Here is a 23,504-nt window from a genome sequence, read left to right as displayed (position 1 = left end):
CCACCATATTTTGCAAATAAATTCTTTAAAAATCAGACAATGTGATTTTCTGGATTTTTTTTTTCTCATTTTGTCTCTCATAGTTGTATATCTATGATGAAAATTACCGGCCTCTCTCATCTTTTTAAGTGGGAGAACTTGCACTATTGGTGGCTGACTAAATACTTTTTTGCCCCACTGTATCTTATCTCCCAACTAGATTTCTGCTTTGAAAGCATTATGGAAACATTCTTATGCCCCCTCAAACTAGCTAATAAATGTACAAGCCATCTGTACATGTTTTTATTTTTACTTTTTCCCAACGGAGTCACACGTAAAATGAATCCTTCAAATTGATTAATTATCCCTTTGTTTAAAACACATTTTCCTTATCAAAGGTGCAAGGTTTTTTTTTTTTTAGATAAACTGATCATATTTTCCGAGTTTAAGCTTTATAAATCATATTAAAACTGGGAACTCTACTCTATATCAATTATTTGTTTTTGATGACTTTTGTAATGACGTTAAATAACTTTACAATGGGTCTGTGTGACTCTCATATTATACTGAAATAAAATGTAAAAATCAGTTAACTTTTTTAATTTTTTCAGTGGCCCTAATCCTCTTCTGTACAGTTGGCAGCAAAAATTAGTCTGGCAAACTATTGTATAAAATCAAATATTTTTTTCCCTCCTTTTCCAGATTTGCCAATTATAAAGCCGATCAGTAGGTGGCGATGATGAGCCGCGGTGTTTATTTTGTTCTCTATTAAACCAGGAAGTAGGGTGTCAGCTGACTGAACGATACCTGTGTTGTGTTGTTTTGTTGTGTTATAGCCCGAGATACGCGTCTCTGCGACAAAATGTCTTCGGCTGAATCTCTCAGAGAGTTTATTAGGGAACGACTGACCGCTGCTGCTGAAGAAATATTCAAAGAGTTTGATAAAACCATCGTTCAGTACGAGGAGGAGCTGAATCGGCAGCGAAGGTTCCTGGAAATCTGCTGGACACCTCAAATAAACCAGGATAAAGAAGGTATCAACAATAACTGTTACTCTTATTTTATCTACTATATAGCTTTATTAGTTCTATTGTTGAAGATGGGTGTAACACGTCCTAAGCGGAGCAGTAGGTAGCAATGCTGCCTTGCAGCAAGAAGGTTCCGGGTTCGATTCCCGGGCCCGGGGTCTTTCTGCATGGAGTTTGCATGTGCTCCCTGAGCATGCGTGGGTTCTCTCTGGGTACTCCGGCTTCCTCCCACAGTCCAAAAACATTACTCTTAGGTTAATTGGCTTTTCTAAATTCCCCTTAGTGTGAATGGTTGTTTGTCTCTGTGATGGACTGGCAACCTCTCCAGGATGTACCCTGTAGACAGCTGGAGATGGGCACCAGCAGCTCTCACGACCCCAGCTGGGGATAAAGCGTGTCAATGGATGGATGTTTTACTGCTTTTGTTTTCTTCCAGCAGTATTATCCTTACCTTAGAATATGATCGATCATTATTTTTGATTATTTCCTGTTTTCTAGTGTTGCCTCAGCCATTGTCTTTTACATAGACCAACAGCTGGATCATCAGAACCTACTTATATTGTAACATGTATGCAAATGCATGTTATAATTTAATGAGATTATTCTTGGATTTACACATGGAAATCAAACAATCATTATTTAAACATTGAGCAATGCTTCCACACAAACTTAAAAACCCGGAAGACTTTCATTCTCTGATTTCCAGTTAATTATATAAATTTTCTATTGAATACAGACTTATGTAAGCAATGAACAGCATCTTTTGCTGCTTTAATGTTACAGCCTTTTTGTTTGTTTGGTTGTTTTTTATATCAAGTTATATGATCTAAAACAACACAGGCTGTGATGTGCCAATATGCATCATTTTTTTTGGGGGAGGTTATGTACACCACAATCCTCCCTCCAAATAATATGTGTGCAATGACATTGAGAATGCAGCTTTGACCTCTTCTGATCAGATTATAATTGCCCAGTGTAATTGCACCCAAGTCTACTTGAGCAAAACTTTAGCAAACTTCCACTTGCTTTGTTTAGATGGGGAATCCTGCAAAGTAAGAGTGGGGGTGCATTTGGGTGTATTTATTTATAGAAAATGTATACCTAATATTTCCTGGTTTCTTTGTAGCTCTCTGCTACTGATCCTTGTTTCTTGAAAAAAAAAAATATTTAGATTGATTCAGCTTTTGTACCGTACCATAACAAATTTATTTATAAAGTACTTTCAACACCCAACAGGACTCAAGTGCTATTCACAATCATAAAATATAAATAAACCATTGTTTAGTACGAGGAAGAGCTGGATCGGCAGCATAGGTTCCTGGAAATCTATGATTTCTGTCAGAAATCACACAAGGGAAAAATCTGCTCTAATGGTTTATGGATTAATAATGTAGGTAATGAAAATATTTCATATGTCATCATTTCATCCATATCTGGCTCATTTCTTATATTTAAACAGAGCAGTGATCATGTTATTAATACACTATATGATTCCAGCTGCTTTCTGAGTCATTTTTCTTAATGTGGTTTACGTTGTTAAAGAAATCTGATGTGAATTTTTTATCTGCGGAAATACTAGAAATATCTAAACTGAGAACTGAATGTGTTTTAAGCTTAAATACATTGTACCACTATGTGAAGCGATGTTATAAATGTTGCTAATTTCTTTCTCATAGTCACATTGATCACCATTTTTTGTTGTTTTCTTTTCATTTTTATTTTGCCTATACAGAGCTCCGTGATTTCCAGAGGGAGGAGGAGGCTTTTACTGAGCAGCAACTCCACAACCATCAGCGGAATTCAAGTTTGCACCAAGAGGAGCCTGAACCTCAGCCAATTGAGAACCACGAAGAGGAGGAAAGGCCTCAAACTAAAGAGAAACAGGGAAAACCTGAGCTGCTACGAATGAAAGATGAACAGGAAGAAGTAGTACCTCCACACATGCAGGACAACGAAGATGAACAAAAAAATATCTGTGTTAAAAATGACCTGGAAGCACCAGAACTACCACCTATGAAGGATGAACAAGATGAAGTCTGTGTCAGTCTGGAGAAAGAGCATCTTGAATTAGAGCAGGAGACTGATATCGGAATGGTAAATCTTACCTACAAGAAAAAGGAGCAAAGAAAACACAAACCCAACTGGGATCAGATCTTTGAACAAAATAGTCAAATTCAAGAAGTTAGCAATCATGAAGAATCAGGATCAAGTAGAGATGAAGAACTTAAACACAATGTGAAATCTTCAAAAGTCCAAGGTCACATTCAGAATGTAGACAGTCCAGAAGTAAGAATACAGAAAAAAACTTACATGAATGATAAAATGTCTTGTAAATTTTGTGGTAAATATTTTGCCCGTACTTATTTAAATCAGCACATTCGAACTCACACAGGGGAAAGGCCTTTTTCTTGTTTGACCTGTGGAAAACGTTTTAGTGAGCGAGGGAACTTGTCAAGACATGTAAAAACACATACAGGTGAGAAGTCTTTTTCATGTGTGATTTGTGGGAAAGGTTTCATCCAGCAAATTCATTTGATCTGTCACATGAGAACCCACACAGGTGAGAGGCCTTTCTCATGTACGATCTGTAGAAAAACTTTCACGCTAAGAAGTAGCTTGTGTGATCATATGAGAACTCACACGGGCGAAAGACCGTTCTTATGTCGGACCTGTGGACTAAGTTTTAGTAACAGAGCAGGTTTATGTTACCACAAGAGGATTCACACTGGGGAAAGGCCTTTCTCGTGCCAGATCTGTGGAAAAAGCTTCAGTCAGAAAGGTAGTTTGACTTTTCATATGAAAAGTCACAGAAATGTGGAAATTAGTTTTTGTGCAATTTGTGGCTCATGTTATTCTGAAAGTAAAGACCTGGCTGAGCACATGAAAACTCACTCTGGTGAGCAGTAGGTGTGATCGTGTAATGTTCACAAACACTATTGTTTATCATTTCTCAGGGGCGACTTTAAGATCTTCCAGTCATCATCTATTGCTAACTTTATACATTGTTTTCTTATTTTGCTGAGTTCAAATTCAGGTGCTGCATCCTCTGAAGGCCAGATTAACCCTAAACCTAACCATGCATGCTTTATATAATACATATAATGCCTAATTCTTATCCCAGGAATATGGACAAATTATAAATAATATTCCAAAAACATCGATCAATTTATTTCAAGGTCGCCTCAGTAATATTCCACTCCCTATCAATGATGATTTTATTGAAGGAATCAATATAAGAAAATCAATCAATAATAAGAAAAGTGTCAACAAATATATCATAATCCAATTAAAAGACTTTTCCTATTAAAAAAATACCCCAAAAAATATATCCGTGCATTGACAACCAAATATCTAAAATTAGCTATTCTGCCCATATATAAAGAAATTCATTTCAAAACTTTAAATGACATTTATCCTTATAACCAATTCAGGAGCTCCAATTTTAAAACCACTGTAGACAAAAGTGGTCTATGCGAGCAATAACAGGAATTAACTGAACATCATCTTTTTATCTTTAATTATAGTAAAACCCAGGCATTTTTATCCTCAGTTCATAACTGGTTACTCTCTAGATCCTTAAGTATCGATTTTCTCTGCAATGAAATTGGATATTCTTGCCCAAGAAAAAAAAAATTGTAATTAAATATATATAATTATTATGGCCAGATGACATTTGTGTATGAAAAAATACACACATATCATCTTACCAAAACCCTTCCTATAATCATAGCATTTAAAAATGAAATAAATATATTTTCTTTGTCCTTAAAGAAAATGTCTACCACCAGTGCTAAAAGACTATGCTTTTCTGTCTGAATGTCATTCTTAATTCTTAATCTTTTTCAGTGTAGTAGTTGTTCCTTGTCAATGTTTATATCTTTATTTAATTATCTAATTTACTATTGAAAAGCTTTTCTTTAATTTTTTAAATTATGTTTTAATATTTTTATTGCTATTTTGCACAATTTAACAAATGTTTTTCACTGTTGTTGAATATAAGACATTTTGCCGATATATTTTTTTACACATACATTGTATAGATTTACTTGTATCTTTCTACATCTTTTATATCATTACATTGGCTTTTATTTGTTCATGCCCCTTGTGGTTGTCACCTTTATTCCACTCTGTATTGTCATGAGTGTAGTCTTTTTTCACTTTACAATAAAAAATGAAAAAAAAAATTAAAAAGAAACAGTTTTGAAAAGTTCGGTATTCATTCTTTTCCTGTTGTTTGTGTCAACTCTCACGGTTGCTAAGCGAGCATAAAGGCAGTAAAAGCCGCTGAAGGCTGGACCTGTTTGAATTCACAGCCAAAACTCTTCTGGTCTCCTTATTTTCACAGATCTCAAAGGATCCATACCAGGTAGACCGGGTCCTTAAAAGATGCAGTATGTATGTATTACTATTCTGCATCTTAACTATATATTAAACCACAGAAATCAGCTTCAGAGCCTGATGAAGACTAATACTGATGTTACTGCTTAAGTATAGTTTTTCTATTTCATAATGTGGAAGTACAAGTATTCTTTTTTTTATTAAGATGGATTGCAGTTCATACATTGTTTTTAGGCTTAGCATGCTGATATAAACCCTGTTTTGAAAGGTGTACAGAAATCTGACAACTGCTCTGTATGGAAGCTGTTAACTTTTCTCAACAAAAAAGTCTCAATGCTGCACAATATGTGGGGTAGAAATGTAAAATCTACACTAAATGAAAAAGTAGTTAAAAACATGATGATGCAAAATAATTACATGTTTGGCACCAACTTACTTACCTACTTAATTAAACTTAAAGGGACCTAACACCAGTGACATATCCACTGTGTTTATGGAGTAATGGAGGCGGATGTTTAATAATTGTGGTAGAGCCCTGTTTCGATGACATTATTGATGAGTAATGAAGTCTAGGCAGAAATTCAATTTAAGAAACTCATTGTTTTCCTTTATCCAATCAGCTTTGAACCAAACCTCCACGAAAGCCAATCGGCATCCAAAGTTCATCTTAAAAGGCCTCCAATATGCACCTGTCTGCTCCTGTGCGCAGGCGGTGGATGTGCTGTGTGACTTCATTCAGAGGACACCGTTTCAACCCACCTCCAGCCCCTCCTCCACCATCGTAGCTAAAGCTTCATTAGAATGTCATTCCTCCCAGACTCTTACTGCATTTCCTGTCTCATCTTAACCAGTCCGGTAAAAGACCACCATGTTGAGCCTGGTTCTGCCAGAGGTTTCTTCCCAACGGGGAGTTTTTCCTATCCACTGTCACTCCATGCTTGCTCATCATCGACAGGTTCTCTCAACCTGTGTTATCCAACTGGACTTCCATCTTCCAGGTCCCTGAGTGAAGCTCTAGTATCAGCTCATACAGTCCACTGGATCTCCCCATAAAGCTCAGCATACCGTCTCCCTAACAAGCAGTCTACAGACGGACCAACTTCATCTATCTCCACTCCACCACCAGTTTCAGGCCTGGGGAAACAGCCCTATTCTTTGCTCCTGTTCATGCATATCTGTCAAAATTAAGCGCTATGTTTCCTGTCGAGTTGTGTTTTGAAAAATAGTCTCTAACAGATATTTAAAAAAAAAGTGGGAGTAGTATGCAAAAATATCAAAATCTTTAGTTTTATATAAACCAAAATTTCAAAGGTTCACAGGATTGAAAACTGCACTTCTCTGTATCTATTTCTTTAAAAAGTTATGCCTTTCTATACCTAACATTCGTGTGATACCTTGGCAAAAGTTTGGTTTTATTGACAAAAAAATGCAGTTTGCGCTCGTGTGATTATTATTTTGTCCAGCAGGGGGCGATTGTAAGCCTTGAATAAACCAGAAAGGATCACTGTGTTCGTCAGCAGAGCTAGCTGTAGCTTTGTTTGATTACAGGTTTGATTTGTGACTTTGCAGCAAAAATGTCTTCGGCTCAGTCTCTGAGACATTTTATCACAGAGCGACTGACCGCTGCTGCTGAAGAAATATTCGCAGAGTTTGATAAAACCATCGTTCGGTACGAGGAAGAGCTGGATCGCCAGCGAAAACTGTTGGAATTCTGCTGGAACCCACAAATAAAGCTACAGAGAATAGGTATGAGGTTTACTATGTGTGTTTACTAATCACGGTGGTAGAGTAAAATCCTCTGATTTGAGGGGTGTTTTGGTAAATGTGTTTTTGGTGGCTGCATTCATGCCTGATTTAAAGTTGTGCTACACACAGACAGACGTAGACGGTTCATTGGACGCGGTCGGCAGCGTCGCCGACGTGCCTAGAGGCCGGCCATCTTGGATCGGACCACAGTTCAGACAGCTGCTGTCAGAATGAATAGGAGACCCTTAGATCTCATTTTAATCACATGAAAGACGAGTCAGAGATAATATGACAATAATCTTACATGTCACAACCCCTTAAAAGAACGAAACAATTTTTAAAATAACATTTACGTTATATTACACATATTTATTCAGATTAAAAGTATTTAAACTTAATTCAATGAGATATATGCAAGTTATATATTTGCAAATAAATATTAATATGATAAACAAAGTTTTATATGGATACATTATAATATTATGTTTTACAAATATATATTTATACATAGTATATTATTATTATTTAGTATTTTAAAGGATTGGTCTTTGATAATGTGTATTATGATCTATCCTGTGGACCCCTGGTTTGTTTACAAAAACAACCATGTACCAGCTGACTGGACAAATTTTACAGTAAGCCTTTCTATTTACAGTCGAAACTAGTCCTTACGACGCATTTGTTTACCCTTACTTTAATGGCAGCGCACAGTTGTATGGCGTGATATCCTAAATGTAGGTCTTTGCACGATGCTATCTATAGATTAGCTGGCTAACCACAATTCCATCTGCATAAAATAGTCTGAACTTCTCAATTGAATTTATTTTTTAAAACATCAAACTTTGCGTCAATGTCACTATAAATTATCATGGTTATTTTCCACCACTGTATAATTATAAAACCTATTAACTCTAACATAATCTAATGAATTTTCTTTCCACAGAGTTACATTTTTAAGTGGACCTTTATCATGTAAAACATTATTGAAACACATTTACAGATATCGAGTTTGAGATGCTTCAGGTACTTGTGTCATATAATATGATTTTATTATTTAATTTACCTGAGTGTGCCATGCTAGGCTGAGTTTCTGAGCTGGAGGAGAAGGTAAGGCAGGAAGGAAGGCATAATAACAGAGACCTGGGCATGAGGCATGATTGAGGAACTTTTAAGTCCCAATCTCTTGAGTTCCCTTTGTACTTTCACTGTTAAACATACCTCAGAGGTCTTTGGTTGTTTTTCTTCAAGTTAATTTAGCAAAACGTTTGTGTGAACACTAATCATTCAGTATTTTACTTTAGCCACATTACTTCCTGAAGGATGATGGTTCCCTACTCCCTCCAGTTTTAATAAAAGCCATGGACAGTTCTTACCTCATTTTTAGTTTCTGCATTCTCTGTTAATGTTTTCAGCTGTATCATCGTTTAACGAATTGACAGAATGAGTCTTTGGACATGGCTGTTTAGGACATTAGAAGATACTCATTGCATCCACTGGATTTTAATACCGTGTTGGAAGCTAAGAAATGACTGCCCGTTCAGAAATCATCTAATTGGAGGCTAATACTTATTTTCTTAGTTAAATTTAGGTGGCGACTGTATTTCTTTGGCTAGGCTGAATTGATACCTAATTATCTATAAAGGAGAGAATAGCATCTGGCTTTTTAATTGAGCAATGAGCTGTTCCTCCAAACAGCTGACCATACAGTTGTCTACTACGATTACCATTTTTTATACTTTAAAGTATAGATCTGTGGAGGTTTATTTGAAAATCTGAGGAGTCTGTTTCATATTTAGATTTAAAAAAGAAAAGAAAAAGAAAGTGAGATCTCTTTTGTTTCATCCCTTTCAAATTTTATTTCTCTTTTCTGTTTAGACCTCCCACAGCATCGTTTCTGGAGAAACCAAGAGGATTTAAGGGATCAGCAGGTCTACAATCAGGATAACTCAGGTTTGCATCAAGAGGAACCAGAATCGTTCCAAACGATGGAGAGCCTTGAAGATCTAGAACCTGAACAGATGCAAGAAAAGCAAGATGAACAAGAATTTTGTCATATCAAAGAGGAACAGGAACAACAGCAACTTCTACAAATAAAGGGTGAACAGGAGGAACTCTTTATTGGTCTAGAGGAAGAGCAGCTTGAAATGAAGCAGATGACAAATAATTTTATGGAAATTCCTTCTTATGAGGAAAGAGTCCACAGGGAACCAGACCCAGATGTGGACCACCTCCTTGTCCAAACATCATCTGATGCTGATAACCAAATTCAGGAAGAGATAGATCATTATGACACAAAATCAAGGAAAGAAACACAAAAGAATAATGGGCATCAGACAATCAGTGGTCAGAGTGATGATGTACACAGTCCAAGTTTAACAAAACAGCAGAAAACAAACATTAATAGGAATCTGTCGTCTTGTAACATTTGTGGGAAATCTGTTGTTAGGGGGACTTTAACTGACCATATTAGAACTCATACAGGTGAGAAGCCTTTCATATGTTTGACTTGCGGAAAACGGTTTTCTCAAAAAGGAACTTTGTTTAGGCACATTAAAATCCATACAGGTGAGAGGTCTCACTCATGTTCAATTTGTGGAAAAAGTTTTATTCAGCGATTTAATCTGACACGCCATATCAGAACTCACACACGTGAGAGCCCTTTCTCTTGTTTGACCTGTGGGAAACGTTTTAGTGATCAATTGTGTTTCACTTATCACATGCGATCTCATGGAAGTGACATTGAACGTGAGTCTGATATGTGGACAAGAGTTTAGTGAAAGGAGTTCTTTATTTCATCACAGCAGAAATCACATGATAAAAGCCTCGCTCATGTAGGACCCTTTATATGAAAACTCAACAGGTTATTCTTTTGAATTTTGTCAAGTTTTTTAGATTTTAAAAATTGCCAAAAAAACAGCAAGAGGAATGTTAAGGCTAGGATAAACATATATGTATTTTTGTTTTGCTTCTGTTTGGATTAAAAGTTTTACTGATGGTGTCTGAAGATTATTGTACAAATATATTCTGCATAACACATGATTTTTAATTAATGCTGCTGGCTGACTTATCTTTTTCCACTTTTGGTCACACCAGCAGGGAGAACAGTCCATGGTGGGGATGTGAGGAGTCATTAATGATGTTACGGGCTCGGGACACACAGCGCTGGGATGAAATGCCTTTAATAGAGGAAAGAGGATCCCCGATGATCTTCTCTGCTGTTCTCACCACTCTCCTTACTTTCTTCCAGTCTGAGGCGCTGCAGCCTCCACACCACACAGTTAGACAGCTGGTCAGAACGCTCTCTATGGTGCTTCTTTAGAAGGTGGTGAAGATGGGTGGGGGAAGGTGGGTTCTCCTCATCCTCCGCAGAAAGTACATGCGCTTCTGTGCCCCTTTGACCAGTGAGGTGGTGTTTACATCCCAGGTGAGGGTGTCTGTAATGTGCACCCCCAGGAATTTGGTGCTGTTGACCACCTCAACAGCTGAGCTGTTGATGACCAGTGGAGCGTGGTTAGGCCGGTTTTTCCTGAAGTCCAAGATGATCTCCTTCATCTTCTCCACGTTCAAAATCAGGCTGTTATCTTTGCACCAGTCCACCAGCTGCTCCACCTACTCTCTGTAGTCCAGGTCGTTGTCGTCTCTGATGAGGCCCACCACCGTGGTGTCCTCTGCGAACTTCACGATGGTGGTGAACCTGGGGACGCAGTCGTGTGTCATCAGGGTGAACAGCAGGGGCTCAGGACGCAGCCCTGAGGGGAGCCTGTGCTTAAACTGATGACATCAGAGATGTTCTGTCCGACCCGTACTAACGGAGGTCTGTTGGTGAGGAAGTCTAGCATCCAATTGCGGAGGGGTGTATTGAATCCCAGCTGTTTCAGTTTGCCCATCACATGCTGTGGGATGATAGTGTTGGAAGCTGAACTAAGTCCAAGAACAACCTCCGCACATGGGTGTTCTTCTCCTCCAGGTGTGCCAGGCTCAGGTGGAGAGCAACAGAGATGGCGTCCTCAGTGGAGCGGTTTCGTCGGTTGGCAAACTGGAATGGGTCGAATGTTGGTGGCAGACTGGAGACGATGTGTTCTTTAACCAGCCTTTCGAAGCACTTCATCATGATTGGAGTCAGTGCGACAGGCCGGTCATCATTGAGTGAGGTGACCTGAGGCTTCTTTGGGACCGGAATAATGGTGGCTCTAATTTTATAAATACAGGTTAATAATATGATTTTATTTTGATCCCTTACTAATTTCCAGGCAACATATTTGTTTTTTTTTTTTAAGAAGGAAATCATACATTTATTTTTAAAAAGTAAAATAGTCTTTTTTTTTTTTTTTTTTGGTTATTGTATGTTCCACTTTTGGAAAATCATCAATACTTTTTACTGAGAAGGGAACTCATGGTACGAAAAATTGCCCAAAGGGGAAAACAAGTCAAAAAAGTCTGGGAAACGCTGATCAAGAAGGACCTAATGTAAATATACAGTAACTTTACCGCTGTAATCGCTTTAGTACTAAGAAAATAAAGATTTTACATAAGTAGTGCCAAGGTTGGAGCTATACATAGTCACATCATGTCATATTATGCCTCAGTGGCAAATCATCATACCGGGGAATAGTAATAAACCCAAACCTGCAGTAAATCCAAGCTTCCCCTCTCAGTAAGGGGACGCTTTAACTGTGATGCAGTTAAAGGTGATGGGGAAAATAGAAAAAAAAAAATACTGCTGTCCAAATTGAGCTGACCGCTATCTTTTTATAAACATTGATTTTCTCAGGTTTTCAAATGCTTATTTGCTGCTGCATCATACAAAGACTCACTGTATACTTTTCCATTAAAGTAAATTGAGAATAGAATTTACAATTTTTGAATTTAGGGTTTGATCATAAAGGAACACTGCATTTCCCTGAATTTATCTGTTGAAGGTTAAAAAAAAAAATCTATCTCCACAAATAAACATCATGTGATACTTTCAAAGGGCCTGTCTCTGTGTAAAGGTGTCAGGTTATTTACCAAACAATTCACTGTAAACATACTCTGGTGACATTCTCCTTTTGTCCAGCAGGGGGCGATTGTGAGCCTTCAATAAACCAGAAAGGATCCCTGTGTTCGCTAGCAGTTAGCTGTAGCTTTGTTTGATTTCAGGTTTGGGTTGTGCCTTTGCAGCAAAAATGTCTTCGGCTCAGTCTCTGAGACATTTTATTTCGGAGCGACTGACCGCTGCTGCTGAAGAAATATTCGCAGAGTTTGATAAAACCATCGTTAAATACGAGGAGGAGCTGGATCGCCACAGAAAACTGTTGGAAATCTACTGGAACCCACAAATAAAGCTACAGCGAATAGGTATGAACCATCAGAGGTTTACTATGTATGTTTGCTGATCACAGTGCTGCAGTAAAATCCTCTGATTTGATGGGTGTTTTGGATTGAGGTTAAAAACGGTGCAGTAGGTGTGTTTTTGGTGGCTGCATCAATGCCTGATTAAAAATACGATGAAGATAATTGAGAAGCTCATTGGAGATAATTCAGCCTGTCCAAAATATGGTGAACGTCACAAGTTTGAAGAATTTAAAGAAGTACAAGAAACATGTAGCAATATAGAGCTATGTATGGAGGATGTGAAGTAAGGGAGGGGGCAAAGGAAATCATACAGAATAAAATGACTAAAACATAAGCTATAGAATAGAAAATCAATTTATTGTTCCACAATGGAGAAATTCTGGTGTTAACAGCAACAACAAGTTTATAGAAAAAATGGCCACACAAATGTTGACCTTTTAAGAATAACAATAGTGAAGAGTTAAAAGATAAACAATGAAATACTGTAAAGTGTTTTAACAATATAAAAGCTGTGCACCTGGAGAATAAATAACCAATATACAGCTATGAATATTTTTACAGTAATGGATATATTTGAAAATACCAGCAACATCAGAGATTTGCAAAATGACAGCAGCATGTTATTTAACTGACTAAGATAGAAACTGCAAAAATCAGCAGGAATGTAAAAACTTATTGAGGTTGTTGGGAGCAGTGGTATTTATAGAGTCTTAGAGCTGCTGGGAGGAAGGATCTGTGATAACACTCCCTGGTGCATTTATGGTGCAGCAGTCTGTCACTGAAGGAGCTCTCCAGTTCTCGAGATATGCAGACACATTTAAAAATTTAAAGGAACAGAAGACAAGAGAGAGTGAGCAAACAACTAGTCAAATTCCACAGCAAGACAAAGTACAGTCAGAGGAAAATATCACAATATCAGTAAAACAATATTATCCGTAGCATATGTTATTAACTGTACACAGCAAGCCAAGCATAAAACTAAAATTTAAATGATAATGAGAGGAGCTGAAAGGGTTTTTGGGTTTAAAGGGGCATCATAGGAGAACATAAAAAGTTGGAAGTAGATGGGAGACCAGGACCATCAGGTGAATGTAGTACATGTTAATATTACAATGGCATGCAAGAAATTTAATTGCTAAAGGACAAACCAGAAATCAGATGTGTTCAGGAAACCTTGTTAAAAACAACATTAGATCTGGTGATCAAATTAGATGATAGTGTAAGAAGAGATCGGCAGGAGGGAAGTGGAGGAGGATGTGGAATATTTATAAAGCAAAGGTTACAATATTAGTACAGTATTAGGGAAATGGGATTAACTTGAATATATAGTAATTGAGATATTGAAACAAAAAGAACATTTTAAAATAATTAATTGGTATATTCCATGTAAAACATTGTCAATTGAAATAAGGGAAGAGTTAAAGGAATATTTGGAAGGGAAAGTAATGATAAAATGTTATAGAAGAATTAATGGAAATAAAAAACCTTGTATGTATTAATGATGGGAGGGGAAGAAGAATTAGTCTGAGAACAAAGATATAATCAGTTATTGATTTAATAATTGTCTCAAATATCTTCGCTGGTATATGTGAGTGATTCATTAATGAAAAAGCGGTACGCTTGTGCTCTGAGAAGGTTGCAAGTAACCGGTTCAATTCCCACAGACTGCCACTCTGGGTCCCTGAGCAAGACCCTTAACCCCACACTGCTCTCCAGGTGCCGCACAATGGCAGCCCACTGCCCCCCAAGGGGATGGGTTAAATGCAGAGATTAATTTCTCCAGTGTGAGATTCATAAAGTTGAATTATATAATATTAAATTATATTATATTACAGTAATAAGAATATAAAAGTCAATAAAAATGAATTTCAATAAGGCAGGCTGGATTACATTTAGATACTTTAGTGAAATAAACTTAGGACAAGTACATATGAGAATGGATATAAATGATGTGAATTTAAAAATTTGTAAGATAATCATAGAAGCAGCAGATAATTCTATAAAGAGAGTACGGTGTAAAAATGATAAGAAAATGGTACCATGGCAGACAAAGGAATGTAAGGAAGCAATAAAGTTGCATTGCTACCTCACATATAAAGCAGAAAATAGTGTGGCTTTTTAATTGAGCACTGAACTGTACTGTAAAAAGCTGAACATATAGTTGGCTACTGGATTTACATTTTTATAGTTGTAACTGTGAGTGTTTATCTGAAAATCTGAAGAGTCAATTTCATATTTAGGTAATTAAAAAAACAGTGTAATCTCTGTTGTTATGTCACATTCTGTTTTTATTTTTCTCTTTATCTGTTTAGACCTCCCACCGCATTATCTGTGGAATAACCAGGAGGATTTAAGTGATCAGCAGATCGACAATCAGGAGAAGAACTCTAGTTTACATGAAGAGGAACCAGAACCGTGCCAAATGATGGAGAGCCTTGAAGATCTAGAACCTGAACAGATGCAAGAGAAACAAGAACTTTGGCATATTAAAGAGGAACAGGAACAGCAGCATCCTCTACAAATAAAAGGTGAACAGGAGTAATTGTGTATCGGTCTATCTGTGTGAACTGCATTCATACAACTCAAGTGTCCTGCATATGCAGTAGAGGGTGCAATGACACCACAAGCAAGCATGTTCTGTGTTTACGGAAGTAAACATGGATGGTAGTGCTGGAGCACATCTAGCAATCTTTCCCAACCTCAGCTAGTGCATTAACATCACAATCTTATTTAGATGGTAGAAAATAAAGGCTGCTCTCCGCATTATCGTCCGCCATGGTTAATTGTGTTTCCTACTGCCTCTGCGTAGCAAGACACAGAATAGTGACCTTTTGTCGAGTATTAACGGTATACAGGTTTAATGAATGCGACCTGGCCATTGACACACAGGTCGCATTTGAAAAGATCAGATACGTATCGGATTCAGGACCACATATCCAAGTGATGTTGGTCGCATTGGAAAAAAATTGGATCTGTGTTGTTCAGATTGTTTGTATTTGGGTCACTTCAGGGTGCTGTGTGAACGTAGACTAAGTCTTTCTCTCTTAGACGGTACCTAACTCGACACCTTTGGCTTCAGTGTTGTAAAAATTCTTCAAAACTCTTGCATGTTACTTGTATTGGCATTCATAAACCCACCACCAAGGCCAGGAACTAGTCATGAACAAATAAAGAACATTTTATTGAAAAATTATATATACATTTTTGTTACACTATAAGTGTGCAGCCCATCCTAAGAAAACTTCAATGACTCCCTTGTTCCCGCCATAGCTACTGTCATCTTTTATATATTATTTTTTCTCTGTGTCTGTTTAGACCTCCCACAGCCTCATCTCCGGAATAACCGGGAGAATTTAAATGAGCAACAGATCTACAATCATCGAGAGGAACCAGAACCGTGCCAGACGATGGAGAGCCTTGAAGACCTCGAACCTGAACAGATGCAAGAGAAACGAGATGAACAAGAACTTTATCATATTAAAAATGAACAGGAACAACAGCATCCCCTACAAATAAAGGGTGAACAGGAGGAATTGTGTATCGGTCTAGAGGAAGAGCAGCTTGAAATGAAGCAGATGATGAATACTTTTATGGAAATTCCTACTTATGAGGAAAGATTCCACAGGGAACCAGACCCAGATGTGGACCACCTCCTTGTCCAAACATCTTCTGATTCTGATAACCAAAGTCAGGAAGAGATAGATCATTATGACACAAAATCAAGGACAGAAACACTAAATAATAATAGGCATCAGAAAATCAGAGGTCAGAGTGATGATGTACAAAGTCCAAGTTTAAAACGACAGCAGAACACAAATAAGATTATGCTGTCTTGTAAGATATGTGGAAAATCTGCTGTTTATGGGACTTTGACGGACCATATGAAAACTCACACAGGTGAGAAGCCTTTTTCATGTTTGACTTGTGGAAGAAAGTTTTCTGAAAAAAGAAGTATGCTTAGACACATTAGAGTCCATACAGGTGAAAAACCTTTCCAATGTCTGACTTGTGGAAAAAGGTTTTCTCTGAAAGATACTTTGTCCAGGCACATAAAAATCCATACAGGTGAGAAGTCTTACTCATGTTCAGTTTGTGGAAAACGTTTTATTCAGAGTTTTGGTTTGACTCGTCATATTAGAACTCACACACGTCAGAGACCCGTCTCCTTCTCCTGTCTGGTGTGTGGACAAGAGTTTAGTGATAGGAAATCTTTATTTCATCACAGTAGAAATCACACATGATAAAGGCCTTGCTCATGTAGGACCCTTTGGAAAGGATTATTTTATTAGGTCATTCAGAGATAATCTAATCCATTAAGATCCGAATAGCACAAAATATTATCTATTATTTTCAGTGCTACTTGATTTGTGCAGGTTGAATTGTCGTTTATGTTGATTTGGTTTTAAGATGTTATTACAGCAAATTAACATTGCCATACCAGCAAGCACTAGTGCTGAGCTTTTTTCAGGATATAAAGCTATTGCATAACGTAGCATGTCATTCCTGTGCAGGTATTGAATATAACCGTGGGCATTTTCACCTTATTTAGTGGCTGGAATGATTGTTTAATATTTAGTAAAATCACCAGCCTCCCAGACCCTTCAGTTTGGACCTGCTGTTACCACTGGCAACCCCATTGCTTTTCCTGTTAAGGTCTCGCTGTAGGTGTTTAACAATAAAAGCACAGGTGAAACTTAACGTCAAGGACTGCTGCTAAATTGCTCTTTATGCACAACTTTAGAATCAGTTTTGAGGTGCCATGAATTTCTGGAAAAGCCCAGGAAGCAATGAAAAATAAAAGAATTGACTTTGGTTAATTAAGCTGGATGACTGTCTGATTAGGCAATACCTCCTTGTAAATCTACGCACGAAGAAAGCACCTATGATGGGGAACGGCTTTTTTTTAAAGCCATGTTGAGAGCACTGCTTATTTCTACCTTTAACCTTATTTTGCCAGTATTTCATTTTAACTGAAAAAAGATTCAGCTAACCCCTGTTCCTGATTGGTTGCTGCGTCATGACAACCAATCAGCTACCTAAGATATTATTTTCATGAACAATGTCCATTCATTGGCTCCGGTAAAAATGAGCTACATTTTATGTAAATACATAATGCTACATCCCCATGTACAGTATATATGTTATACTTCTCTTTAGGGATGCTTTTTGGTTGCTATAAGTGAGCCACTTCTACTCCTGATGTGTTTTATTTCTCTTACCTCAAATATGTTTTATTTTCTTCTGTGTTTTATTTGTATGCATTTTTAACAAAGTGTCCCAATTTCATTATGGGTCCATATTTATAATAAAGATGTTATAATTCTGACAGTCAACTATGGTGGTGTGATGTTAGGGGCTGCTTTGCTTAGTTTAGAACTGGATGTCTTTAGTGTCCAGCAGCTTCAGATATTAACACTGAATTATATGCGATATAATTAACCCAATTTGTTGCAGTTTTCTAATCTGTCTAAAGTAGAGTCAAGTGTTTCTATAGCTGCTTCTAGCTGTGACCTTAAGGTTTGCGGTGCCTGTCATGGTGGTGAACAGAGGCACCCAGCATTCAGCAAAAAACAGACAGTGGGATTATTAAAAAAGTGTTTATTTAAAAATGAAGGATCTGCGGTTCTGCAGTAGCAGCGACTAGGGCGTCTAAGGCTGAAACCTCTGGTTTAACAGTTCAGTCCATGCCCAGGGAACAAGGTAGAATCCAGTCAGTGGGCCGCCAACAACATGCAGCAGGGCGCCGCCCAGAGTGTCCCAGGTGCTGCAGCCCCAAAGAACAAGCAGGGGTACAGAGACAGGTCAGGCAAACGGATCAGAACCGGAACAGGCTGGTTCAGAGGTCCAGGAGTCCAAAGACAGTTCACACGAACCGTTCAGATGGGAACAGACAGGCTCAGTGGTTTAGAGGCAGAACAGGTTTGGATCAGGTCATGAGAAACACTCAGGTACTTTAAAAAAAAAACCTCTCACCACTGGCTAGAGAGAACGAGATTATTCTTGCACTGATGTCAAGATGCAAGCACATTAAATAGAGGCAGGAGCAGGTGGATCACATGAGGAGTAATGAGAAAATGGGCAGAGTTAGACAGGTGAATGGAACAAATAATTAAGCCAGTGATCAGTGCCAAGATAATGACAACATTGGTGTCCCCTAAATAAATAATTTCAAAACCATTAATATAAAGCCAAAGATTGCAGAAAAGTTTATTGAGTATATATGACAGTTTGCAGATGATCTAAGATTTACATTTAAAATATGAAAAAACCTACAGTACTCTATTATCGCATTTCAAGTGCATAATATGTAATAATCTTATTTAAGGTTAAAACTCTTGTTCCACAGATAGATCCTCATGTTTCCCTGATTTCAGCTGATTTCTTGCAGTCCAAGATCAAAACAGAAATTGAAAATGCAGCTTTATCTACATGCCACACTTTAACTGGATAGCACTTTATTAAAGTTATTTTTACGGATTGTGATCATTGGGCCTTATGTTTGCTTTGAAATGAAATGTGTAACAGACAAAAGGTCATTTTTGTGCTGTAGTTGTCATAAAAACAGTGAAATAGATGTCTTCAGGGAGTCTCTGAGAGGGACCATTACAGCAAATTAACAATTACATCTATTTTTTCTAATTTAATGAAAGTGTTGCATTTGAAACTGTTCATTGGTGCCTTGTAGAGGCCAATAAAGATGTTATGTTATGAACTAACCGGTTGCTGAAGGAGGTTAATATGCTTGTTTAGTTACCTAGACGGTTTGCTGGCCCTCCACCACAGCAAGCCTCTATTGAGGGGGGGCCACATGTCTCGTCGATAAAAGCGGCAAAAATCCAGACTCTGGGTTTAAAACACTTTTAAATTCATAAATGGTATTGAGGGCCATGGAATAAAAAAGTAAAAAAACAAACAAAAAAACACTTTTAGGAGTGCACTTTTTTTGTCCAGAGCACTACCTAGTGTCTAGCTGTGCAAGTCCCTGTTGTTTGGTTTTTAGTTTTTAGAGGAATGGGTCAACTAGATGTGGGCGGAGATTTGTAAATGGGCATGTGGACGAAAGCGGAATTTTTTATGAATGCTTGGAGAGCTCGACAGAGGAGAGCCAGTAGACAGTTGGTAAAAACGTTTTTTGCCTTACAGGTTACTGGATGGAACAAAATTGCAAGTGATGAGGATGATAAAGGCTGGTTAACAATTTAAAATGTGAAAGAGGGAGATAGAGGAAGTAAAAGGAGAGAAAGGTTGTTTGAGAATCAAGGACATAAACTGGAATTAGAAAAAAGCAGTTCAGATGAAGAAAGAGTTTTGCAAAGGAAGGTTGTCAGAGGAGAAATAAAAATAATTAGATTATAAACAGAAGATAAACAGATTTATCTGAGTCCTATTTTGATTTCCAGGGAAAAAGTAAAGAAAATTAGGGAAGTCAAATTTGTGATGAAATACAGAGATGGAAACTTGGGGGTACTTTGAAAAAATGAGGAGTAAAAAAATCTAGGCATTGGATGTTAGACAAGTAGGGAACAGAGAGGATATCAATATAAAAGTTATAGAAGAGAATAAAAAGGTGAAAAGAGTGATAACAGGAATACCAATTAACAAAAATCTGGGTTTATTTCATAATAACATTATTGGAGGCTATGTTAACAAGATACAGAGGCTTTATAAAAACATACAAGGAAAGGGTGACAAACATGTCACTGCTGATAGAGTCAGGTCTACCAAAAAGAGTCAAAATAGGTTTTATGAGAGAAAATCATTGCAAGAGGAGCTGAAAAGTTTTTGGGATTCAAAAGTTAGTTGGGAAGCTCTGTTACACGGTTGGAGATGGTGGGAAGAACAGGAGCACGTGGAGCATAATAGTTTAAGATATTAATAATAAATAGTGATTATATTATATAAAGATATAGGATATTGGTTTATTATATTATAGATACAAAAGAAGTTGATACATTTATTGGTTAATATACTGTCATTTTGTTCCACAATCCAAACCAGTAGGTGCTGTGATGCACTTTCTAAATGTTTGCCAGCCGCAATTAACCTTCACAAAAGAAGAAGAAAAATGGGCATATTACTCACCTGTCCAAAAAAAGTTAAAAAACAAAATGCAATTCGCTGGGATTTACGTTTGTCCATTTATGTTTTGGATAAGTTATTCTACAGTTTATTTATTTATCGTTTACATATCAGCACCATTTTGATCTCAGTGCATCCTTTTTACCAGCTAAGTTTATAACTGCGGGTAACTGGAAAGGGGGTCAACAAAAAAAATGAAGGATGGAAAGAACAAACTTTATCAATTAATCACTGAAAAAAAAGAAAATTCCTCATACACAACCGATGGTCATTTTAATGTCGTTTATTTAGAGTTCTAACACAACTACTCAAATGAAAACATATCTGAGGTACAAACTTGTTTACAGAGCCATCTTTACCACATTTGTCAACAGAACAAAGATTTTTTTTTTCTCTTTCTTAGAATTCAAAATGTATTGAAAACCAATTCAAGGGCTCAATGAGCAATAGGCTTTAATATAGTTAATTTCAACATTCCATTCAGCATCCCACTTTTCTTTGAGTCCTTATTTCCTTATGTCATACCATCGTTACTTTCCCTTCCTACCTGATGTCTTTTTTTTTCTTTCCTTCATGCAACTCAGTCCTTCCCTGTCACCTTCCTTCCTCTCTTACTTGACTCCGTTGGTTATTCCTTCATTTCCTTCTTCATCCCTCAATTATTCTAGGTAATCTCAGTAACAACATTTTTTAAATACATTTCTTAAAAGTTATCTTGCACTCTTCAATCTGAGAAAAAGAATCAATAACATTCACTTGATTACATCTCACCAGCGTGTGATTGACGGAAAGTCAATCCACAGATCATACATTAGAAACGCCTCTCACCTGTGTGAATTTTCTTATGCTGAACTAAATTTGATCTGCTGGTGAAACGTTTCCCACAGGTCAAACATAAGAAAAGCTTTTCTTGTCCATGAGTCTTCATATGCTTGGATAAAATTCCTCGACATAAGAATTCTTCTCCACAAGCAACACATGAGTGACGCTTCCTACCCTTGTCTTTGTACATATGGGCAGTCAAGTGAGATTTCATAGCAAAAGGCTTTTCACAGAACATACAGTGGAAAGGCTTCTCTCCTGTGTGAGTTATTGAGTGATTAGTCAAATTACTACGGTGGCTAAACAGTTTTCCACAGGTGCCACATGAGAAAGGCCTTTCACCTGTGTGAACCGTCATATGATAAGATACACCTCTTTCACATTTGAAACTTTTTCCACAGATCTTACACGATATAGGCTTTTTACGAGAGTGAGTTCTCATGTGCCTGGGTAAACTGCCTTTATGGGAAAACCTTTTTTCACAAGTCAAACAAGAGTACGGCTTCTCACCTGTGTGAATTCGCATGTGACCAACTGCTTTTGAACTGCGTACATTGTCACCTTGACTTGTGGTTTCAGGGCACCTCTCAATTTCCTTCAACTCTTCCTCTTTACTTTCTTCATAGTCACAATTGTATCTACTTTGCAGCTTTTGGTTCTCGAGTTCAGAGGCAATCTGGATGACAACATTTCCATTTGGATTTGGTTCACTGTGGTCTCTTTCTTCATAAGGAGGATTGACTGTAAATGTATCACTTTGCTGGTCCAGCCCAAGTTGGTCTTTCTCCAGACTGACATCGATCTCTTCCTCTTTAGTTTGAATAGTTTCTGGGACCTGGTGTTCATCTGCCATATGACAAGGTTCAAAATCCTTCTTTTCATCTGTTATCTGCCTAGGCTCTGATTCCTCATGTTCCTCATTAACATGGAAAGATTCTGGTCCTTCTTTATTGTTGTTCATCTCCTGAATTTCTATTTCATCCATGCACTCTTTAATCTGCACAAGTTCTATTTCTTTCGGGTCCTGGCCTTTTTCCTTCTCTCTCTGCTGCGGATCTGGTTCTTCTTGGTCCAAACTTAAGTTCCTCTCCCCATTACAGAACAGCTTGTCATTGACCACCTCCTTCTTAATGCCCCCCTTGCGGCATAATGTTTTCCTTAATCTGTAAATCTCCTTTATAATTCCTTCATTTCCCAATATTCTATTAAGACTCCATTCTTTTCCTCTCCTTCCAACCATTCTTCTCAATTTCTCCCTTTTCAGGTTCATAAGTTTTACAGTTCATCAGTACATGTTCCACGTTTTCTTTCTCTCCACATCCTTCAAGTTTATCATTATTCCCCCTCCCTATTAAATATAAAATGTCATTTAAATAGGTATGACCCACTTTTAATCTGATCATTATTACTTCTTCCCTTCTGTTTCTCTTATTAATATTTCTATTTAATACTGACCTTCGTATTTTATATAATGCTCTTTCTTTCTTATCTTCATTCCACCATTTTTGCCATTTTTTAACTCTTAATAATTGATTTTCTTTCCCCTTTCCCCAAAGGTAATTTTAATATATATATATATATATATATATATATATATACTTATACCTATGTATATATAAAAAAACCCTTAAATTAATATTAGGCTACGAAAGTAGTCCAAATTAAAAAACGAAATATTATCTACGCTAAAACAGGGGAACGCACTTCTGTAAAGAAGTGCGTTCCCCTGCACTTCTGTAAAGAAGCAGGACAGAGTTTTTTGATTTGTGGAACCCTGGGAAATGTACGTTAACAACGTTAGGCTTTCTTTTATTTTATCTTTTAATCAGAAAGCCAAAGGCTCCTTAAAGAAGATATTTTACAAAATGAAACCAGGTGAAACAGAAATGTTTCCTCTTGAGGAGTTCTGAATGGAGAATATTGACAGACAAATGCAAAATGTTTACATATTTTTTACAATCTTGGTATATTTCCTGCTTTAAGTGGGTCACTCTGTCGGCTAAAGGCACATTTTAGTGGCCCTATACTCCAGTTAATGATTAATCAATTACTAAATTAGTTGACGATTATTCAAATAATCGGTTAATATGATTGTTTCAACCCTGGATAAAATACATGAAATGGGCTACACAGAGTGACTACAGCCCAGATGTACAACTTATATAGTGAAGTTAATAT

General features: G+C 37.2%; 4 protein-coding genes across 4 annotated transcripts; 3 read left to right on the top strand and 1 right to left on the bottom strand.

Moving 5' to 3' along the window:
- Positions 1-764: 764 nt before the first annotated feature.
- On the top strand, positions 765-4,944 carry LOC107083685 (zinc finger protein OZF-like). The gene is made up of 2 exons (XM_015373088.1): positions 765-1,013; positions 2,740-4,944. Exons 1-2 carry the CDS (start codon positions 842-844, stop codon positions 3,912-3,914), a joined length of 1,347 nt encoding a protein of 448 aa, XP_015228574.1. The 5' UTR covers positions 765-841; the 3' UTR covers positions 3,915-4,944.
- Positions 4,945-6,832: 1,888 nt separating this feature from the next.
- LOC107083687 (zinc finger protein OZF-like) lies at positions 6,833-10,190 on the top strand. Its single transcript, XM_015373090.1, has 2 exons — positions 6,833-7,091; positions 8,967-10,190. Exons 1-2 carry the CDS (start codon positions 6,920-6,922, stop codon positions 9,863-9,865), a joined length of 1,071 nt encoding a protein of 356 aa, XP_015228576.1. The 5' UTR covers positions 6,833-6,919; the 3' UTR covers positions 9,866-10,190.
- A 1,971-nt stretch (positions 10,191-12,161) lies between these two features.
- On the top strand, positions 12,162-17,737 carry LOC107083686 (zinc finger protein OZF-like). Its single transcript, XM_015373089.1, has 3 exons — positions 12,162-12,428; positions 14,738-14,953; positions 15,741-17,737. Exons 1-3 carry the CDS (start codon positions 12,257-12,259, stop codon positions 16,664-16,666), a joined length of 1,314 nt encoding a protein of 437 aa, XP_015228575.1. The 5' UTR covers positions 12,162-12,256; the 3' UTR covers positions 16,667-17,737.
- A 2,976-nt stretch (positions 17,738-20,713) lies between these two features.
- LOC107083662 (gastrula zinc finger protein XlCGF52.1-like) lies at positions 20,714-22,566 on the bottom strand. Its single transcript, XM_015373042.1, has one exon. The coding sequence runs from the start codon at positions 22,564-22,566 to the stop codon at positions 21,316-21,318; it is 1,251 nt and encodes a 416-aa protein (XP_015228528.1). The 3' UTR covers positions 20,714-21,315.
- Positions 22,567-23,504: the final 938 nt, after the last annotated feature.

The sequence above is a fragment of the Cyprinodon variegatus genome, unplaced genomic scaffold (genome assembly GCF_000732505.1).
Source record: "Cyprinodon variegatus isolate N-32 unplaced genomic scaffold, C_variegatus-1.0 Scaffold80, whole genome shotgun sequence".
NCBI lineage: Eukaryota > Metazoa > Chordata > Actinopteri > Cyprinodontiformes > Cyprinodontidae > Cyprinodon > Cyprinodon variegatus.
Note: the sequence above shows the minus strand (reverse complement) of the source record. Positions and strands in the feature narration are given on the sequence as shown.